The 22,688-nt window shown below is 41.9% G+C and overlaps 2 protein-coding genes across 3 annotated transcripts in view; one reads left to right on the top strand and one right to left on the bottom strand.

Moving 5' to 3' along the window:
• acss3 (acyl-CoA synthetase short chain family member 3) overlaps positions 1 to 22,688 on the top strand; it is a 46,023-nt gene that overhangs the window by 14,012 nt on the left and 9,323 nt on the right. For both annotated transcript variants that reach the window (XM_063905350.1, XM_063905351.1), the window contains 2 exons: positions 1,734 to 1,885; positions 13,117 to 13,220. In XM_063905350.1, coding sequence (XP_063761420.1) covers positions 1,734 to 1,885; positions 13,117 to 13,220 — 256 coding nt within the window. The remainder of the gene's footprint in view (positions 1 to 1,733; positions 1,886 to 13,116; positions 13,221 to 22,688) is intronic.
• On the bottom strand, positions 3,483 to 5,693 carry LOC134878857 (zinc finger MYM-type protein 6-like). The gene is made up of 2 exons (XM_063905016.1): positions 4,051 to 5,693; positions 3,483 to 3,912 (listed from the first exon to the last, which is right to left on the bottom strand). Exon 1 carries the CDS (start codon positions 5,665 to 5,667, stop codon positions 4,054 to 4,056), a length of 1,614 nt encoding a protein of 537 aa, XP_063761086.1. The 5' UTR covers positions 5,668 to 5,693; the 3' UTR covers positions 3,483 to 3,912; positions 4,051 to 4,053.

Here is a 22,688-nt window from a genome sequence, read left to right as displayed (position 1 = left end):
AGCTTCACTCCTTTTTTCTAATTTTCTTTTTTCCTCACCAGTGCCAGTCAATGTCAAAGTGTCACCTGCCTATGCAGTTGAGACTCTCCCACACTGGTGCTAAAAAGACATTTAAGCTTGCAGAATACATCTGTTGGAATAATATAATGTTTAAAGCAACTGTATTGAATTCAGTCTTTCGTAGTAGTGGAGAAGTGGTATGTGTGCTGCAGGGATGACAAATGTTTTTATGCCACCAGGGAAATTGCCCTGGTTCCCTCAATAACAAGCCAACATAAATTTCACTATTGGACTTTTGAAGAAAATAAGCTTTGTGCCAATCAGAAGTTTAGGATACTTATGATACACCCATCAACTTCAAGATAAGGGGAACAAAAGTGCAGTAAGTTATTTCCTAGTCCTGAAGTTTTAGGACTCATTTCTGCAGCACTTAATAACTTTCACAAAGTATCTAAATTGTACGGCCCCCATTAGCACCAATAGAAATAAGGAACCTGCAAACAACCTACATCATACTGAACGCAAATATAACAAATTCAACCTTCAATTCCGTTTTAACATGTAAAACTTTTATATATAAAAAAAATGCATATATTTTGGAGGTTATGCTGTATAAAGTACAATATATTTCAGCCAAATGGTCATTCAACATAATGGTTAAACCCGTGAGGAAACAGCCTCTCTATTGAGCACAACATTGACATGCAGCAGACTTTCATAAATATAAATAGTCAATAAATAAACAAGCTCTTCATGAAATATTTTCTGCATGACTGTCTTTTGAAAAGCCATTTGATACTGATGCATCTGATTTTTACAGCTTATTTGGCTTTGCTTTATAAGTCCATTAACCGTTGGCTAGTGGAGTGGATTCTCTGCAGGCTCCTTGTTATGTGCAGGGTTATTAGCATAAGCAACACAATCTGTAGCCCAGTGCTAAGAGGGATGTGTGTCTGTCTCTTGATCTTACGGTGAGAGTCTCACTGTTTGTTTTCTTATGCTGGGGGACATTCATTACATAATCACTGTGACTTTCCCACATGTAAGAAGCAGAACTGCTGGGCCATTAATTACCTTAAATAAATGTTTGACTCGAGCCACGGTGGTAGTCTTGTGTGGCTCGTGTGGCTAACAGCCCGTCTCTTCAGGCGTGATGCTGCCAACCATTTGTCTTCCTCAAATCAATACACATGCACAAATATTTATTCACACCAGAAATGACACCCAGAACTCGATGCTGTTGTTTACCACCCTCATTAATCTGCAGTAGTCTCCTCACTGTAGGGACAGACTATTTGAATACAAGAGACACAAGTGGAAATTGCTGGTGGAGGCTTTTGCCTGCAGGCGTCTTTTGTCTTTTTTCTTATCGACAAACAATTCTCCCATAGTGCAACTGTTTCCTAATCCATGGATTTCTGGGCCCATCTGTCTGGTTGGCAGCCTTCCAATAAGCCTCTCCAACTTAAACAGCTGCTCTATGACAACTCATTGGTTGGAGTTCACAGTTGAAGTGAATTTTTACAGTTAAACATTGTAGCATCTTTGTAAACCTCCACATCATCATCTATGTATCTGAACCTCCTCCTAGGTATATGTATGTATTTGTATTTCACTTAAACATTACGACTTTTTGTAAATTGGATTGTCTATTGATGAGATTTGTATACCTGCATCCTTGTTACTGTGTGTGAACTAAGCACCTGTTTTGTGACATACCGTGTGTTTCACAGGGTAAGCCTGTGGGGACTCCAGACACTGGGGCATTCTTCCGTGTTTTGTCTGAACACGGAGCCTCGTCCATGTTCACAGCCCCCACTGCCATCCGAGCCATTCGCCAGCAGGACCCTGATGCTGGAATCGGGAAAAAATACCCTCTATCTAGGTACACGGCAACACTATACTCAACAGAACACACCAACAAAAACTATTAAATGCGCACTTAATCTAAAAGAATGTAAATACATTGTACCATTAGGATAAATCCTAAAATGACAGGATGAATAATAAATATGTAAATTGACGGAAATACAAAACAGTGTTAATAATTAATCAATCTTTAAAAGCAATATTGGTTACAGTATCTTAAAGGTGAAGCCACTTTGTGATTGTTGCCACTATCTCCAGTGGGCTTTGCACATGTTTTTCTTGCTATTATCAGCTATTTTTGTTGTTGGATTAATGATACATTAATATTACAGACATGGAAACTTGTGCCATTGGAAACTCCTGTATAAAAGTAGCCCAAATGCAGGTGTTTCAGGCCATGAAATAACAAATATAGTCAAAAAGTAAAATATAGTTTTCTTTCATAACTACATGTTTTGTTTTTGTTTTTATGGTAATCTTTGCACATACTTTGCTTTTAATTATGCTTGGTATGAAACATAAAGTAAACATAGATTTATATCAAATCGTTAGCCACACTGATCCATGCTCTGTGATATTGGCCCTAACCTCCAACTGCAGGTTGTGTGTTGAGCTAGAAACGTGTTATATTTCCTGGCTGAGGCTGTTTTGCACCGCCTGTCCAGCCTGTCGTTAGTCTCAGGCCATCTGTTGATGCACCTCCATTGCTCAGCGTCTGTACCTTCAGTTCAACTCACTTGGGTGTTAATCAGGATGGATAGCAAACAAAGGCAGGTCAGTGCTGCTCACCTGTGCAGACTTGTTTCCCTGTCATAATGGTCTACTGTAGCTTAGCAAAGAATTAAAGACAACAGGTATTGTTTTGGCCTAGAGAAAGAAATACATGTCGAAATGATCAGTGTTGTTAATTCAGGACTTAGACCTCAGGAGTGGTGGTGTCAACTCGCCACTTTCTTTCTTCTCTTCATTCTGAAAATGCCTTTAAGCACACAATCATAAAGCAATTCTGAGTGCAGGTGACCTCTGGCCCCTGTGAATCATTCAGTAACTCTGGCATTGTGTGCTGAATTTGAAGATATATCGTTTTTCTGCTGTCCTGAATACATAGCACCTTTTTAAAAGGCGGTATTTGTAGACAGATTATTCTCTGCATTCGTCGTACAGAATATTGTTCTGACCCTACAACAATCAACATTTATGCTGTCTCTGTGTGCACTTTCTTAATCCTAATGTGTCTTTTCCCCTTGGAGGAGGCAGGTTGGTGAAAGATTACTGTGTTTCCCTGCGGCGCTGAACAAAACATGTCACTATGACACAGTGGCAGCAATACAAAAGGAAGCAATGAAACATGATTTCGTTTCAGGGCAGGACAGCTATGTTTGAGCCTCAGAATCACCAACACTTGATATGTTCTTTCAATTTCACAGCTCCAAGAAAGATGCAGCATTTTGAATCTCAGAATGTCTGTCTTTTAATATCATGATATTTAAAAGGGTTTTTCTTGTGTAGGAGTTCATGAACATTTAATAAACGTTTAATTTGCTAGAGTGTTTTTGACAATATTGCCATATTAATCCACTTGTAGTCAGTGCATTTTGCCACGTCCTATAACACAGGGGTTTTCAACTGGTTTTGTCCCAGGGACCACCATTCGGACTAGAAAGCAATCCGCGGCCCACTGATGTGCCTGCGCGTGCGCGTGTGTATTTGGTGTTACATGCATAGCTCAATGCATGAAACATGAAAGAGAGGCCACGCAGATTTTATAATAATAAAAGTAGATTTATTAAATTAAATTAAATTAAAGATTATTTTAAAGAAAGAATAAAGAATAATAAAGTGTTGTGCAATTCAGTATTGGGAAAAGTAACTAAAAATGTCATGCAAAGTCAGTCTAGGTGTGTGACAAAACAACAACGGAGAACAAAAATCCAACAACACCGGAGAACCAAAATCCAACAAATGAAGACCAAGGCAGCCTCAACTGCTGGCTGGTCAGGGCTTTTATAACCCAGCCAGGACAGACCTGTCACCAATCACCTGCTGTAGAGACAGAGAGATTGAGAAAAGCAGAGAGAGATTGAGAAAAGCAGGGAGAGAGAACAGGCTTACCATTAACACAGGGCGGGGCCTAAACCCGCCAGGGTCGTAACAGTGAAAACATGGGAGAATTAGGCCTACCTGTCAGTGTGATATCTGGGCGTGGTGAAGTCCACACAGCCTGTCTATTCGTGGCGAAATGGTAGACAGAGACAGTCTCATGTCATTCTCTGGATCAAGCCTAGCCCTGTACTTATTCTTTAAGTACGCCAGTGTAGAAAAACCACTCTCACACAGGTATGTGGTTGGAAAGGGCAAAAGACACCTCATTGCTTTTGCAGCAAGCTGTGGAAATTCTGTCTGGCAACTTATCCAGAATTTAACAAGGGGCTGTGTGTCGTACATATGCCTCCTGACAGAGTCTGTGGACATCTCAATCAGCTTATCCTCTTCCACAGCCGTCAGACTTGACCCTACTGATGCATCGTCACTGAATGGGAGCAGGATCCACTTGCTGTCACGGCGCCACTCTTCCGAATCAGTGAAGTACTTTGCGAATTGACGCACAAGCTTCCTCAAATGCTCACATATAGTGTCGTTGATGTCAGTGCTGTCAGGGTATTCCTCAACTGAAGGAAACATCGCCAAGTTATTGCTCTCCACTCGTTCGATCCACTTTGACATTTTTTTCACAAATGCGTCGAGCTTCTCGTAGAGCTGCATGACGTTTGCATCTCTCCCTTGCATGGAGCTGTTCAACTTGTTCAGCTCTGCAAAAACATCTGTGAAGTACGCCAGCTTAGTTAACCAGTAACTATCGTTGAAATTGGAAGCCAGATCAGAATGCTTCTCGCACAAGAACTCGTAGATAGCTCCGCGTAGTTCAAACACACGGGCGAGCACAGCGCCGCGAGACAGCCAACGCACCTCTGAATGATAAAGGAGAGAGCTGTGTTCACTTCCCAAGTCATGGCATAGGGATGAAAACAGGCGTGTATTCAATGCGTTTCGTTTTATGAAGTTGACCGTCTTGACAACGACATCAAACACACCACTGAGCTCAACACTGAGATCTTTGGAGGCGAGAGCCTCTCTATGAATCAGGCAGTGTGTCCAAATTACCCCCGGAGCCACCCTCCTTACATGCGCAAACAGTCCAGTCTTGCTGCCACTCATGGCTCGGGCCCCATCGCTGCATAATGCAACGCACCTCTGCCACGAGATATTGTGCTCCGTGAAAAAATCGTCCAGTGCTTTAAATATTTCTACACCGGTAGTTCGCCCGGGCAGTGGTTTGCAAAAAAGAAATTCCTCGCACATAGTGCCACTGTCCTCGTATCGCACAAATGTTAACAGTTGCGCATCATTAGTAACATCTGTCGTCTCGTCGATTTGAAGGGAAAACAGAACTGTCTGAAGTTTTGCCATCAGCTGGTCTTTGACATCATTTGCCATTTCCCCAATTCGTCTTCCGATTGTGTTGTCTGACAACGGAATAGTTTTTAATTTGTTGGCACATTCTTCGCTTACCATAGCTCTGCACATATCTATGGCTGCTGGCAATATAAGCTGCTCTGCAATGGTATGGGGCTTCTTACTTTTTGCAACCCTGAGAGCGACCAGATACGATGCTTTCAGTGCGTTTTCATTTATTTTTGCACTCTTCCTCATGGTAGCCTGCTGTCCTTTGAAATCACGCAACATCTGTTGCATGTACTCAACGGGTTTGGCCTTCAAGTGGACGTGATGCGTCTCCATATGCCGCGTAAGTTTCGACGGCTTCATAGCAGTGCTCGAATTACGTGGGAGCCAGAGGGAGCCGAGCTCCCATAGAGTGATGACTGGCTCCCATGAAAGCAACAAAGTCAAATTTTTGAGGGGGTCTCTCATATCTGAAGGTGTCTGCCATATATTGCATTGTAATTTAATCGTAAACAACACTCATTATCCATCCCTTTGCGGTCTCCAACCATTAAAGACGTTACATTAAAATAGGCTAATACCGGACGTGCTTATACGCTCAAGAGCGCAGCATACTGCACTTCACCACCACACCACTAGGCTACGTGAGCAAACTGGATAAGATCGATTTGACAGCACTCGCAAGTCCGAAGAAGTCACATAAAAATGTGCTTTTGAGGTAAAGACCAACAACACATCTTAAATTTAAATGTAATTGCCAGTTATGCCGCCGAAAAAAAGGCCACCTGCACCGAATTCATATTCGGCCCTGACCAGTTTCGGTTTTACCACTAAAAAAACAAAAATAGTTGCAGATTTAGAATCAGAAAATGGCCTAGCAACAGCTAGTTCTAGCCAGGCGCCTAACTCTACTGAGCCAGAGGACGTTGTGGCTACAACCAGTCATCATGATGTTTTAGCTGGGACACTTACCAATGACGATGAGGACGTTGAGGAGGAATTGGACGGAGAAGAGGCTGCGGAGACGGGGTCGGGGTCCGGGACCGATATGGAACTGAAGCACCTGCGCCACCTGCCTCAGAACTGGGGGCTCACACAGTGGCGATCGTGGAAGGAGAGAAATCCATGGTTGTGTACAAGTGAGAGTGGCCTTGGGTGCGCTCCCTGCCAGGCAGCAAAAACTCTCTTGCTCCATGAAAAAAAGACTGGGGTGCACCTTTCGGATGCATGGGTTAATGGGACCGTCAGTAGCTCATTGCAAAAGCAATTACGTAAGAAGATTTACCTGCACCGGGACAGCCTTGCTCATAAAAGAGCAGTGGAGATAGCAGAATTAAAACAAAAAGATGTTCTGCCCACCAAAGTTTGGCTGCCATCGACGTTACATCAAGCTCATTTAGGGCGGCGTACACTATAGCCAAAGAGAGATTGCCATACACCAAAATGACGCCGATCATGACAGTTAATGAGCTTAATGGTGCAACAGTGGGTCCTGCACACCGCTCCGATCACTCCTGTGCTGCTATTGTGAAACATATAGCAGATGAAATGAAAAGAAGACTTGTTTCCCATGTCTTGAAACTCGACTCACGTATCAGCATAACGTTGGATGAAAGCACTGTGCATGGACGCTCCTATATGATTATCTACATGAGGTGCGATGTAACAGGTAATGGAGACGTAGAGAACGTGTTTTTGGACATTGTTGAGTTGGAAAAAGGAGATGCAGGATCTCTTTACAATGCGTTAAAAGACAGTCTTCAAAATGTGGGGATAGAGGCAGAATTTCTTAAGAGGAACTTCATCAGCATAGCCACAGACGGAGCCGCTGTCTTTACCGGTAGGCATACAGGACTCATTGAAAGACTTAAACAAGACTTCCCTCGACTGCAGGATGTACATTGCCTGGCACACCGATTAGAACTAGCTGTTAATGATTCTTTGAAGGCTGTGGCTGGGTGCAACCATTTTGACATTTTTATTTCAAAGCTTCATAGTCTGTATCACCAATCCACCAAAAACGCACGGGAGCTTGAAAATGCTGCTAGGGAACTAAACATGCAGATTTTAAAAATAGGCAAAGTCTTCACAATCAGGTGGGTGGCAAGCAGTTTCCGGACAGTTAAAGCTGTGGTGAAAGATTTTCCTGTTTTGGCACAGCACTTTACAATGGCCAGCGAAGATGCCTCGCGCAACGGTGTGGAGAGGGCGAAGTATGGTGGCCTACTCAAGCATCTGACATCTACTGGCTTCCTCTCCGATTTGGCAGTGATGAAAGATGTGCTTCGTGAACTGCAGGGGCTCTCATTGAGACTACAGAGAAGGGACACGTCTCTGGTGGATGGCAGCAGACAAATCCATCAAACCATCGAGATACTGTCTGCTATGAAAGAAGATGCCGGTAAAACGGAATCCAAGATTCGCGCAGGCATAGCAAGTGGTCGGTTGTGCTTAGGGAAACGCAGCCTAAGATTAATAAACCCCAGTTTTATCAGTCCATCCTTGATAATCTCAGATCACGTCTTCCTGACAGTGAATTTATTGCCATGCTCAAGCCTCTAGATCAGCACTTTTGGCCTGCAGAGAGGTCAGACCTAATGCTATTTGGAGAGCGCGAAGTGGGGAGATTCGCAAAACTCCTCTGTGAATCTTCTACCGAGGCTATCGAGGAATTCCGAGATTGGAAGCTTCAAGGTTCTCAGGGGAATACTCTTAAGAAACTTATCGTCGAATGCCGCACTATACTCCCGACCTCAGCGGAGTGTGAGAGGGGTTTCTCGGCTTGCAATGACACAGACGATAAAACTAGGAACGGACTGCGTGCAGCGAGCCTCACTGCCCTGCTATTCATTGACTTGAATGGACCTCCTATTGAGAAATTCAACCCCGTGCCGTTTGTCCACTCATGGATTAAGAGTGGCCACCGGACATCAGCATCATGGATTCCTGGGCGCAGGCCCCAGCCAGCTGAGAGCAGGGCAGTTTGGTCTCTTTTGTCTCCGTAAAGCCCAACAAACATGATCAGAGCATCGAACTGAATTGTTACATGATGGGTGAGTTTTGTCTATATATGCGTTCATTGGGTTACATTATTTGACAAGTCCTGAGAATGTCATGTTTGCTGTTGAACTTGTGCTTTCTTCTATGTTGTTTGACAAAGCCATAGGCTACATAATGCATAACAGTTCACAGTCTAGCCTGTCCCTAAACTGAAATTCAAAAGAATATGTTTAATCTATTTCCGTAAAGCCCAACACGGTCAAACATGATCAGAGCATCGAACTGAATTGTTAGGCCTACATGATGCGAGTGTTTTGTCTATATATGCGTTCATTGGGTTACATGATTTGACAAGTGCTGAGAATGTCTGTTGAAGTTGCGCTTTCTTCTATGTTGTTTGACAAAGCCAATATAGGCTACATAATGCATAAGTTCACAGTCTAGCTAAACTGAAATTCAAAATAATATGTTTAGTCTATGTATTTGTATGTATTGCGATATTGGAATGAAATATGGACAATCAATAATATGTTTAAATTAAATGGAACCGATTTCTGTAAAACAAACCCCAAAAAATCTGTCTGTTGTGTTGTGCGTGTGTTACGTGTGTAAGTTGTGTCTACCGTGCGCAAAAGCGCCATTCACACCTATTCGCGGCTATTTAATTGACATGTTAGGTTATGGGGGGGGGGCGGGGAGTCCAACTTGTTTTTATAAAATAGAGAGACCCCCTTGAAGACAAAAACATAATTCGAGCACTGCTTCATAGCTTCATTACAGAGAATTGTTGAACATACGAAACACAGTGGTACCTCCTCTCCTGCTCTGTCTGTCGTCACTGTGAATCCATATTTAACATATTCCTCATTGTATTTTCTTTTTCGTCTTTTTTGCGAAGTTGACGCTTCGGAAGCCTGTCCTTGCCCTATCGTGGCGGCCTGTCCCTCTGTCGTGGCAGCCTGACCCTCTGTCATGGCAGCCTGTCCCTCTGGCACTTTCCTCACTACAAAACGATCCATTGGTGCTAGATATATAGCTAGACTAGTACATATGTAACAAATGTTTGCTGTACTACAACCTATCTTAAAATACTCTCGTCGGCTATGCTTATAAATGTGTGTCAACTTTGCTCGCAAGACTGTACGTAATGAATAATAAGTGAGGTTAGCGACGCAACTCATTACCATTAGCGAATCACAGGCTACCATAGACTGGATAGGCGCAAGGCTACATTCTGTCAGCTTGAATTTCCTTTATATTATTTTAAACATATTTTTCACGATATGTAACGGTATTCTGGAAATGTGTTGAAATATCAAAGCGAATTTATATTAAAAAAAAACAATGGTGAACTGATCAACATAGGCTCTTGTCACGGACCACATGCAATGCCGCCGCGGACCACCAGGGGTCCGCGGACCACCGGTTGAAAACCCCTGCTATAACACATGGAAAGATATGTCAATACCAATAATGGTGCCTTTAATTAAAAGTGTGCTGATGGAAGTAGTAAAACCTTTCAGAAAACCTTTATTATCAAACACATAATTTCATGCTAGAGTGGACAAACAATAATTGACTACAGATCAAATACACTGTCTGCAGTTTATTGACAATTTAAGATTGTCCCTCCCTCGGGACCCTGCTCTACTGTAATAGCACTGGACTCTTATCAATGTTCTGGAGCCGTATTGCTCGTCATACTCGATGTGAAAACTACAATGAGAGTCTGGCTGCAGGGCTGTCTAAAGTTGTGAAGGCAGCAATGCTGTGCATAAATGTAGCATGACAAAAGGGGCAGACACTTTGTCAGCAGCGCTTTTAAGTCAGGAGAACCGACTCAATGCGGAAAGCCTCGGTCATAAACAAGGCACAAATGGCATGACTCCACTCAAGAGTGCTTTTTGGTGCCGGGGAGAAGCTGGTGCTGTTAAAGATGGGGATGTCTGCAACTTGATTGCCTTTTAAAGTGGCAATGCATAAGATGTTTTCTTTCATTTTGCTAAGATTCAATAAAAAACATAGCTTACAGCTCAACAAAAAAGCTTACAGTTGCTATCCCCATATCGCATAAATGGCGAACGGTGGAACAAAAAAACAACTCTTAGGTTAGAGAGATACAAATGAATCCTCGTTTTACTAAATTACAAGGGAAACTAGACCTGCATATTCCTTCCCTCAATGAACATATCTCCTTTATTCCCACTTTACCTTTGCCACACTAAGCTCACAGAATCAGCTTCAAGCATAGCAATTTGTAAACTTAAAACATGTGACAAAAGGTTATCACATGGATAACCTTTGCCACTAAGAATATGTGTTTCTGTTCTTTATTGGCCTACTCCAAGGTTATATCGTAGGGATTGTGGTGGTCTTATCTTTACTAGCATAGAAAAGTTATTAATGGTTAACTTGTTGTAGCCACTGTTATCATTAAAGCATCTATTATTTACTTTCACCAGTTACTTAGAGTAAAAGCCAGGATAAACCTAACAGGTGGTACATTTCTTGGTTTGAATGTGGATAAATTAAGTGTTTATTCGCCCTCAAACTGTATGTATGCATGTGAGGAAGTTTATTTTGAAACAGATGGGGCTTAAATTGTAGGTAATTATGTCCCTACATTTAATCAGTGGACATAGTATGTTAGGCAGTGAAATCATTATCTTAGATGGTGGACGTTTTTTTTTCAACAAATATGCAACAACTAACAAGCTGTTGAGTCATAAAAAAGATGTTTGTTGCGAAGAAACATCAACATCATTAATGATTTACATATTAGCTTTAGGAAGGGAAGATCTTTTTTCTCCTGTTGATGTTTACACTGACTAATACTGACTCACACTCCATGAACTTGGGCAGCAGCCAAACGGTCACCCTTCCACCACCATCCCTGAGGTCACAGTGTCTCCGGAAATCTTGCAATTTAACTTTTTAGAAAACATTAAAAACACACAAAATTGTGCTTGGATAACTAAAGCATGGTAGTGAGGCTCAGCTGGAACACAAGGGCGCTGCCAGGGCAGAGCATCAATCAATCAATCAATCAATCAATCAATCAATCAATCATCTTTTCCATGTTGTGTAGCTCAGTTCCTGCTGGGCATTATCTATCTGACAGCTCATTATGGTCTGTAATGTAAAGTTCTTAATCAACACAAATACAACATCAACACCATTCAGTAAAAGTAGTATCAAAGTCATATAAAACTCCTATTAAAGAAATAAAAGCTAACATAATTCATCTAATAGAAACAGTCTATTCATATAACATCTGTTCATTCAGGTGATGAGTTTGGGTGTCAGTTATCTCTTCTGTATGATCTTAAACTAAATGACTGTAAAAACAATGTCTGTAACATGATACCTTCAAAATGCTAAAATACGTTGTAATGTAAGACAAAAATGTACATTTAAAGCCCATAGGTACTTACTTTGTCCTCTTTTGTCTTTTATGAAATGACAATATATTTTAACATTCAGAAGCCTTCAGAACTTATCAAACAAAGAGGAGAACATTCCCCCATTAATCAAGGGAATAGTGTTATTTGCAATAAAGCTGACAGAAGGCCCACAGGCATCTTTCAACATCTGGCAGCATATACATGATTTAATTAGCTTTCTAACGATATTTATCTGATTGTTCTGCAATCACAGAGAAACCAAACTTCATAATATTCCTGAGGGAAGTGATAAAGAATATAATCCAGAGAGCCAGTAGGAGGAGCAAATATATGATTCAGTTGGGAGAAAGTGACATGACTCTTTTTCCCTCTTACAGGAGAATGAATGTGATCGGAGTTGGAAAGCCACTTCGGCACTGAAAAGAGTTGAGAGCGATGAGTGATGACCAGCAGTCATTTGTGTGGAAATTAAGCATTGGTACTGGCATCTATGGCTCCACTGAGACTTATACAAGGTTACAGATCTCTTCAGAGCTTTGAAAGGAGCAACGAGCGGTGTTGGGAATAAGATATGAGCTGCCATGGGCAGCCAACAGAGGAGGTTAGGAGAGAAGAATTATGTGGAATTCAGTGGAGGATTAAGATAGAAACTGCAGTGTTTTGGGTCACTTGTAGGGTAGCAAGGGAAGTTTTCATGAAGCCAGGGAGAAGCAGATATCCAAACTAGGAGGAAAGTAAAGCTTGAACTAAGTTGGAGCAGTCAGGAAGGGATAATTGTGACAGATTCAGATGTCATTGCAAGAGCTTGTGGCCTCATGCCACTCCATGATTAAGGGTCAAATCAATACTGACTGCGAGGGCAGAAAGGGCAGCTTAGTCCAAACAAGAGTGCTTCCTCTGAGATAGACATTCCACTTTTTAAAGTAGAAATGCAGGAATGTTTCCTAGCCATTAAACGCAGAAGTCAATTGGCCGAGTTTATAGAGAATTCGGTGTAAATGATGTTCAACTACAACAAGGAATAATCTCTAATGTAATGATTGGTGGAACTGCTAGGAGGCAAACACTCAAAGGCAGAACATCCTGTAGTCAGGAAAGGTGGTGACAACTAACAGGAAAAGTGAAACGAAGGTTGCTGCCTTAGAGGCAAACTACGTAGTTGTGTTCCAAAAATATTTGCATGAAAAGATATTGCATGAACTTCAAGATGCATTCAAGAGAATCAAGTGAAGTTGTCGGTTTCAGGTTATACTGACACTTGATTTAAACTCAAAAACCAGACTGCCACTGCAAAGTATTTTTTTCTTACCATTTCCCCTGAGAGAGTACATATGTCATGTTTCCTCAAGGTGATTGATAGATGTACTCTGTGTCCTTGCAGGCTACGTTCGTTATTTCTGGCTGGAGAGCGTTGTGATGTGGAGACGCTGGAATGGGCGAAGAGGAGCTTCGGGGTTCCTGTGCTGGATCACTGGTGGCAGACCGGTAGGAAAGCTTCTTGCATACTTTAAACAGAAATCAGAGAGAGCAAAACAGGATTTTACCTCGTTGATGTCATGTGTTTAGAGCTGCCCAATGAAATATTTGGATACATAAAGCGCACCTGTCTTACTTTATTCAATAATCTCTCCATCCCCAATGTTCAATTGGAGGTACATGCTTACAAAGTATGCAGATTGTGTGCTTTATAGATTTAACGTCAAAGGATTCCTGGAGGTAAAGGTTAAAATTGTTCAAGCATGTATCCCTCACCATATGCTATATGTTAAGCCGCCTTGTGCAATTAATTTAGTCAGTGTAGTACATTGAGAAGTACCCTACAGACCTTAGGGATTATGTTCTTATGATATTGATACTGAGAAAGCATTTAAAGGACCTCAAGTATTTTCATAGCGAGAACTGTATATGATGTTTTAATTTAACTTGATCTGTAAAACCCGTCCTCCTCTTAAGCTTATCAGTGTGAGGAGACTATAAATTGTATCAGTCGATTGACATTAACTTGGCCTTGAGAAGAGCCATAACTCCCCTATTCCCTTGAAAGCAGTCCGTCATTATAAAGCCCATTTAATCGCACTACACACTTTGATTCATTCCTCCTTTGTTTGGTATTGTAGACCTGGGGATTGAACCCTTCTTTACTGAAGTAATAATGAGGATAAATCCACCTATATTTGTTTGCTTCTACGAGAACTAACCATCACCCAAAGTGACGTGTCATCGTTTGAACTAGTTATTGAAAGAACAGGGCAGAGCACTTTTTGAAATAATTGGAGATCATAATGAGAATAATGACTAAAAGTGTTGGTGCAAACAAAGGATAGAAGGATCAGACTTTTCTGAAATGATCAGTGCAGTAAGGATACTTTTGCAGTTCTACAATTTCCCTTCAATATATTAATCAATAACATCCAGGAGGCCAAGCAACCATAGATCTCCTGTCTCTAAGTCAGATGGTTCAGGTGGGGACATTTCTGGACAGCAATTAAACAAGGTGTTTGAATAGCACTGCCTTTCATTGAGTTCCCTAATGTTTAATTGAGTTTGCTCAAAGATAATCAAAAGAAAACACCACTGGCACCTTGTCTGTTCAGGAATGGCAATTGCGATAGCTTCCCTACTGGAGCATGCTTTAAGTTGGACTACTTCACATATACTGACTTATTCCGAACTAAGGGACCAAAAACACACAAAACTGGACTCAACCGACGGTAACAGAAAGCTGTCAATTTTCACTTAAAAACATTAATAAAAAAAAGGTCATCTTTAGAACAAAAGGGACTTTCATTTCTTTCGAAATGAAAGTGCAACTGACATCTCAGAGCCACATCGCACCAATGCATTTTATATTAGTGTCATGTTCACAGAGAAGTCTGATCATTCTTTTCAAAGTGTGTTAGTTCATGCCCATTTCATTACAGTCCAGTGGTCTTATATTACAAAAGGAAGGGTGAGTTTGCAGTTTCTTGGAAAGTTTTATAACACACGGTTGTTGGTCTGGATAATAAAATATCCAATTGAAGTAGTTTCTACGCAGCATCCCCTGTATTGTTCTTGGGCCTCTGTTCTTAAGGACTCCTGAATAGTTAAGACCCTCAGCCTTTTGGCATGAATCCGGGAAGCATGCCATCATGTTAATGTTGTCCTCCCCTCCTCACCACCTCTGTTTGATTGCCGTCCTTCCCAAGCACTAGCGAACTATGATAAATGTGCCAGCGACAGCGAAAGGGCACAATGCTATGTCTCTTTGTTTAGTAATATATCCTGCTTGCGAGACCGGAGGATCGATGCTGGACAAGACGACATCTCTGTGTTAAATATGGGATCAATACTGTTGTTGGACCGTTGGAAAGCCATCGACCTTGAGTTTGTTCAGGCAGCACACTCTGATCTCAGCGCAGATTAGCCCACAGCCCTGATTGGTCTGTCCGTCTCAATGCGAGTGTGAAGAGCTCAATATTGTTATATCGCAGGAATGGAATTTTATCAATTCATACTCTTGGGTTTAAATAACCCTACTGTTGACTTGCCTATATATACTGCATTTCAATTCAAAGCGGCATCCTCTCAAGACACATTTCAAGGCTTAATGGCTTATAAAGGGCAGACAAGGCAGTCCAACTTCAACTTAGCCTGTCCAATTTCTTTTAAAAGATACCATCCTTTTCTTAGCCACTTATGAGTCCTTTACACACACAAACCTACAGTATATTTACTCTTAAATGTCCATAAATAGCAGTTAAATACAATCTATATCATCAGGGACAAAGAAAACAACCTTCAACATACCCCCTGCAGTTTGCCTACAGGGCAAAGAGGTCCACGGATGATGCCATCTCCCTCACCCTCCACACTGCCCTCTCCCACCTGGACCGGAGGAACACTTATGTGAGAATGCTGTTCATTGACTACAGTTCAGCATTCAACACCATTGTGTCCTCCAAGCTCATCATTAAGCTCAGGGACCTCGGGCTCAACAGCGCCCTCTGTAACTGGATCCTGAGCTTCCTGACAGGCAGATCCCAGGCAGTGCGGATGGGGAACATCACATCCTCCACCTTGACCCTCAACACCGGAGACCCTCAGGGTTGTGTGCTCAGCCCTCTCCTCTACTCCCTGTTCACGCACGACTGCGTGGCCACACACAGCTCCAACACCATCATCAAGTTTGCTGACGACATGACCGTCATCGGCCTGATCACAGACGGCGACGAGATGGCGCACAGTAAGGAGGTCAGAGTCCTGACATCTTGGTGCCAGGACAACAACTTCCATCTCAACGTCAGCAAAACAAAGGAGCTGATTGTGGACTACAGGAAGAGGCAGAGAGAGGCACACACACCCATCACCATCGACGGGACTCCTGTGGAGAGAGTCAGCAGCTTCAGGTTCCTCGGGGTAAACATCAGTGAGGACCTGACATGGACACATCACACCAGGGTCATATCCAAGACGGCTCTTCTTCCTCCGCAGGCTGCGGAAGTTCAACATGGACTCCAGGATACTCTGCAACTTCTACAGGTGCACCATCGAGAGAATCCTGACTGGCTGCATCACCGCCTGGTATGGCAGTTGCACCGCCCTTAACCGTAAGACTCTACAGAGGGTGGTGAAAACTGCTCAGCACATCACCAGGATGGAGCTGCCATCCATTGAGGACCTCTACACCCAGTGGTGTAGGAAGAAGGCCGGTAGCATAATAAAGGACCCCCATCACCCCAGCAACAATCTGTTCTGTCTGCTGCCATCTGGCAGACGGTACCGCAGCATCCGGACCAAGACCACCAGACTCAGGGACAGTTTTATACCACAGGCTATAAGACTGCTGAACTCCTGAGCTCTGTGAATGTCTACTCACATCTGTTTATAGTACATATATCTATATATCATACATATCTGCCATACACATCTGTTATACGTAATATATGCATCTGTTCATGCCTCCTCATTCGACAGTGTAAAGTATTTAAATACTTTCAATGTATTCCACATGTGTATATATTTCACATCCTCAAATCTTTATTGTTGTTATTGTAAATATTCTTCTCTCTTTTTGCACTATTTTATTTATCTTATTTGCACCATGTATGTTGAGTTGTTGGAGGAGCATGGGATATAAGATTTTCATTGCCAACATATACGTTGTATATGCTGTGCATATGACCAATAAAACCTTGAAACCTCAATATCTAGGCCAGACGCCACTGTTTCACCTCATTAGGGAATCTGGACATGACGTTGAACATCACAACTCTTACTGGTGATCGGGAGACCATGAAACCAGATTAGTCTCATCACAAAGATTTACCTTGTTGGCTGCAGTTTGAGGGTAACTCTCTGGTCTTAAACTTGCTTTCATGAGATAGAAGACGGGTCTCATTTTTGGGGAGCAATGTTCAGGCTGGTGCGTGGGTTTACTGATGGATCCACATTCCTGAGTGGTGACCATCCAGCACTTAAATTGAGACGCAGCTTTGTAAAATGTGGGTTTGTGCTTAGTAAAGGACTCATAAAGTGAAAATCAATTGGCTGAAGTGGAATAATGGCAGATAATTCTCACTCTGTGGTGTTTTTATGCTCAGTTTAAATATCCATACCGAGATCTTTATTAAGGCATGTGGATGAGCATTTGCTGCTTCTCTTGGCAGTGTGGGAGTCTGAGGGATTAGAACAGGCACCAATGCACACAGGCGGACATAATTATGACATTTGCAAGCCTCTTGGTGCGGTGTGATTTAGTTGTTAACTTTGTTATGTAAAATACACTGCCATACTCTCTTCCTGTATTTCCCTCTTATCTCTTCACTAGACTTTCACACGGATGTTTTGAACAGAGCTGACGATTTCCTTCCTTTTCTCTGAAGCTCACTCTTTTCAGATGACATTTCATTTCACTTTAACAAATGGATGTTTGTTCCACAGTCAAGTTGGAATCTCACTTCCTTGGTTCTGCCTCACACCACCCAAACACAATCCTGTCACACTTTGTGGGTATCCTAGCCAGGTGATTTATTGAGTTTGAAGAAAACCTCTGGCTCCCTCTTGATTTCTGTCTAGATGTGTAAATCCTGTTGGATTCTCCACCTTGCTAAACTCAATAACTGGCAGCTGGTGGACAGCGCTACAATCCAAATGTGTTCTCTGCTTTTTCATGGCAGAGTGGGTCTCTCCTCGTCTCTTTCGCTTTCTCTTTGTCTCTGAGGCTGTTTGACTTTAATGCATTGGTGAAAGAGACTCCACCATGTCATACATATACATTAAATCATTATAATTCTGTCATCTCTTTCTGAAGTTCTGGAGGAACAGAGCTTTTTTTCAAAGTGTTTTTGTCTTTGGCTGGCTGAGCTCATCTGGGTATGCCATCGAGACTTTTTCCTCTTCCACTTTGTTGCAGCAGCCACAGTTGGTTGGTTGTCATTTTATTTATCCACATCAATTTTTTTTAGTGACTAAAGACATAGAGAAGTATTCCAAGTTTACCCAGAACTTGTTGTACAAATATGGGCAACATACAGTTTATCGATTCACTATTTCAACACAGCAAATGCAATTGCTTTTTATCAGGACAAATCCATTATTGTTTCTTCAGGAGAATTGTTTTTGTTAAATTAATTAATTATCTCTGAAATGTTTAATTTGTGTAAGCCCATCTGCTGTTTCAAAGCAGTAAACCTAGGAGAATCACTGGTGTGTTTACAGTGTCCCTCTGCCTGTACTGAGTTCATGAGTCACCCTGTTGGGAGTGTCACGATGCACTGTTCGACCCTCTCATTGCAGACGGGGCATCAATCAAGCAACTTTTAACAATGTCTGTCCTTTGACAACTCTCTTCATCTTCCCCACCAGCAGAAAAGAAGCATCGTTTTCAATGCAAGCGGTTTAACTTTCAAGGCTCATTTACTCCTCCTTGAGAAACTCATTATACTCAAAACACCTGAAAAGCAAAGTTTGTTTCCGTCTTCCAGCTCAGACTCATGCATTTCTCAAACTTGTGATGCTCTCTTAAGTCCTTCTATCACAAATCTCTTCTATAAATATTAATAGTTCTGTCCTTGCATTTGTACCTCACCTGCGAAATAGAGTTGACCAAAATCAATCACTGGAGCAGTGGCTCATAAATCTTTCCTGCTGCATGCTTGTAATCCTGGAATGTAAAATGCTGCCGCAGAACTTCGTATTGGATGAAGAGAGAAGAGGCACTGTGAGCAATGATGGGAAGAATAAGTGAACAAATTGGCACACAAAATATTTTGGAAGAATAATACGAGTTCCTCTAGGGTTCAGGTACCAGCTTTGAAACATACATGGATCCATTGATATCTCAGTCAATCACTGACAATAGATGGCTGTGTTATGTCTGGAAAACAAGCTATTCATTTCACTTTCCAGAATATAAAAAAAATCTGTAATGGGATTTTTGATTAAAACCCTTTTGACCCACTACTCCAGACGCCTGTCTTTCTGAAAGATCTTTCAGGTGTAATCTCAGGCTCCTCAGTGTAAAGCTGCTGTATCATCACTGTGGAATTCTTTATTCATCAAACAAAATGACTGTTTTTCAGCTCCTGTTAAAAGATGCATTATCTAATTCTTTATCTCTGACATCATTCCCCCACTCTGGGAACAGTTCATCAGCCATGCCAGGCGCATACTGCTGAAAAGATTAAAAATAGGGTTTTGTTTCACATCACTTTCGCATCCATCCCCTGGAGACTTTCCTTACCTTGCAGCCAACTGTGTATCAACAGTCGCATCACAAAAAGAGCCAGAGGCACTCTCCTTAGATCTGCACGAGGCTCCTGTGGGGAAAAATGAAAGAAAGTTAGCTGACACATGGCTGTTTGCTGCTGTGATGTTGTCAGAGCAAGACCAACAGCAGAGGGGAGGTGATGGGTTGAAAAAAATTCTCGGGTCCCTTAGATTGAAACCATTACAGTGTTGCAGGAATGATTCCTAACCATGAGGAATGAGTTGGCATTATAGCACTTTAGGACTCCCTTGTACTGAAGTCAATTTGGTTGATTCCAAGTTAAAAACAGGCAGTCTCTAGTGACCAAATGGGACAACCTGTGTCCGCCTTTAGCTTGGTGATGTAAAGTCATTCCTACGTTAACTTCACAAAAGTGCATTTACGCTGCATAATTATGTAAGTGATGTTAATATGTGGACACAATCTGAAGGTACCATGATCGTATGTTTGCCACAGATTTTATGTTTTGCCATGATTTTAAATCCAATGGTACATTCCCATTGGCTTTTCATCGAGAGCCCTTGTCATGCCGACTTTCAGATTGGCCTACAGTACTAGTTATAACTGCACCACCGTATATTATAAGCAGGCATGGATTTCACAGGATTTTCTGCAGAATTCATATAAAACAATTCTTCATCATGCCAACTGGAATTGTATCTGTAAAAGCAATTGCATGCCATGCCAATTTCAGACATTCTTTGCTGGAAATGTTTAATTGTCCGAACAAGCTCACTGATAATTTGTCTAATTGGACTAATTTAGCTCGTTGGTTAGTATTTCACTGTAATGCTTGGCTGGTGCAGGCAAGATTCGTTTTTCTGATACAGAGTGGAATTGATTGGTGTGATCGTTATTCCCATGTGCAGCAGACTCAATCATTTCTCAGCCTTCCCCTGTCACCTGATTCATCCTGTCCCATTTGCCAAGATATGATGCCACACTGCTGCTGCTTTTTCACCTGCGATTTCTCCTCCCTTTTAGCTTCAATACACTGTCTGTTTTTATATGCTTCTTTGAAAGACTTGCACTCATAAATTAACAACATCCTCTTGCCCCCTCCCACCCAAGTCTGACATGCATGCACAGTCTGTCACCCTGAAGTCACCTGGAGCCAAGCCAACTCACCATCCCTTATGTGCATGTGAGAAAATGCCTGCCATTTTGAAGCCTGATAATAATCTGTGCGCTATTTTAAGAGCCAAGTGCCATTGGCAGGGGGGTGATGATGAAGGTTGCTGATGTCACTGGTGTTGCTTGGCAACAAATGTGTGTTTCCAGTTGGCAGGGTTTGGCTTCTCACCAGTGATTGGCGGCGTATGGACTTACAGTAGTGTTTTAGGTCCCTCTGGTTCTCTCTGTTTGTGTCTCTGACTCTCTAAGACTGACAGCAGATGTAAACAGAAGGGCATTACCATAAAAAGTGAACTTGACCTGCTTTAAAGCACCTGTCTTGTCAAATGAATTGTAGCATTGACAATCCTCCCCTGGCCTTTGTCAAGTATGCCGGCACAGAATTGTTGACCTCACATCATCCTACTCCTGGAAAAGTCTGAGCCTCATAGAGTCTTTAATGCCGTTTGATAGCCTCTCACTGAGGTAAAATAGAGTCTTTTAACGGCCTATCATGCACTTAATCAGCACAACACTGAATCAGCAGTTAATGAGCAATCTTAACCTGAAACCAACAAGCTCTACAGGACTTTCACCCCTGTAATGATGATTAAAATCTGAATATACCAACATTTTCTTTTCAATTAGCTTCTCAGTGGCCAGCTTATCAACACATTAGTTGTAATGGGGTTTTACGTGTAAAATCAACGCAAGAAAAAGGATTAGGAGACAAGGTTTTCAATTAAAGAGACCAACATACTTTTCAATAGCCTTTATTACATAACAGGTAAACTATACGCGCTGTGCGACTACATCACTGCTGACTTCACACACACACACACACACACACACACACACACACACACACACACACACACACACACACACACACACACACACACACACACACACACACACACACTTACACACACTTATGTTCCCCCAGTTCGACTTCATTTAGTGTCCAAAAGTTAACTTAAGACTTTGCCATTATTCATTATCGTTTTACATCATTTGGTAAGGTACATTCATTTTGGAAAATGTGTATGGTACGCATTAATGACGCAATGAACATGTGGATTAAATTATATTAATCATAAGATTAAAGATGCTTAGCCTTGGATCGTTTGTGTCTTAATTGGTAAAGGTTTGTTTTGTGTAACGCAACTAAAATACCATTTGAGGGAAACAGGTGGACGCCCTTTCATTCCAAATAGGCATTTCATCATAACGCTTCCAATGCCTAAATGAAGTAAAATGTATAAAGAATGCTTCACCTTTTTTTGTATTCTGTCCCTCTGCTTATCCTTTTACAAATCAAATGAGAATAGCTTTTTTTTCAGTAGAATTGTTCCTGAGCCATGTCATTCTCAATCTCTGTTGCCCACCACTGGGAGATGCATTGGAGCTTTGGCTTTGTGTCTCATATCCTTCAACATGGAACAGCAGAAAGCTGCTGTGACTCGCTTGGTCCCATCACATTGCTGCAGAGACAGAAGCCCAGATTTCACAGCTCCTGTAATTACTTTTCGCAGAGCCGAGGTGCCACGTTTACGTTACCTCGTTGTTTACTGGGAGCTGCTGTCTTCGTGTCCCTAACCTGGGACCATTATATTATTTGTCTGCTGAGGCTTCTAAGTCACAAGACGGGGTCTTTCATTAGCAAGTTAAGTAGTGAATTTGTATGCATAAACTTAGCTCTGAGCGAATGAGGCGAGCTGTCTGAAGAGTGATAAGGGAGGCAATGTTTTTAGCTGATGGAATGAGAGTCCCTTGAAGAGTCTGAGGTGATAATCCAAGAGCATGTGTGGATGTGTGTGCGTTTGTGCACGTGATACATGATTAGTCATCCTGTTTTATTTTCTCTAACCTTTAACCATTAACCTGCTGCAATCTACACACTGTCATTTTTACTTTCCCTGTTCTCTCTTACCTTTTATCTCTTGATATATTTTCTTCATTTTAACATTCACCCCAATTGGGAACGCTTCGCTAACCAACCCTTTGCTTTCTTCTTCTGTTTAGCTTCTTAGCCAACAGCCAGGGCTGATCTTAGTGTGAGCTGTTTGAGATTTATTGTTTTACTCAGA

This window comes from Eleginops maclovinus, chromosome 17 (assembly GCF_036324505.1).
Source record: "Eleginops maclovinus isolate JMC-PN-2008 ecotype Puerto Natales chromosome 17, JC_Emac_rtc_rv5, whole genome shotgun sequence".
Lineage (NCBI taxonomy): Eukaryota > Metazoa > Chordata > Actinopteri > Perciformes > Eleginopidae > Eleginops > Eleginops maclovinus.
The sequence above is the reverse complement of the archived record's forward strand: the minus strand, read 5'-3'. Positions and strand labels throughout refer to the sequence as shown.

Coding starts and splice junctions, on each gene's coding strand:
- LOC134878857 (XM_063905016.1), bottom strand. CDS start 5,667: ATGGAGACGCATCACGTCCACTTGAAGGCCAAACCCGTTGAGTACATG.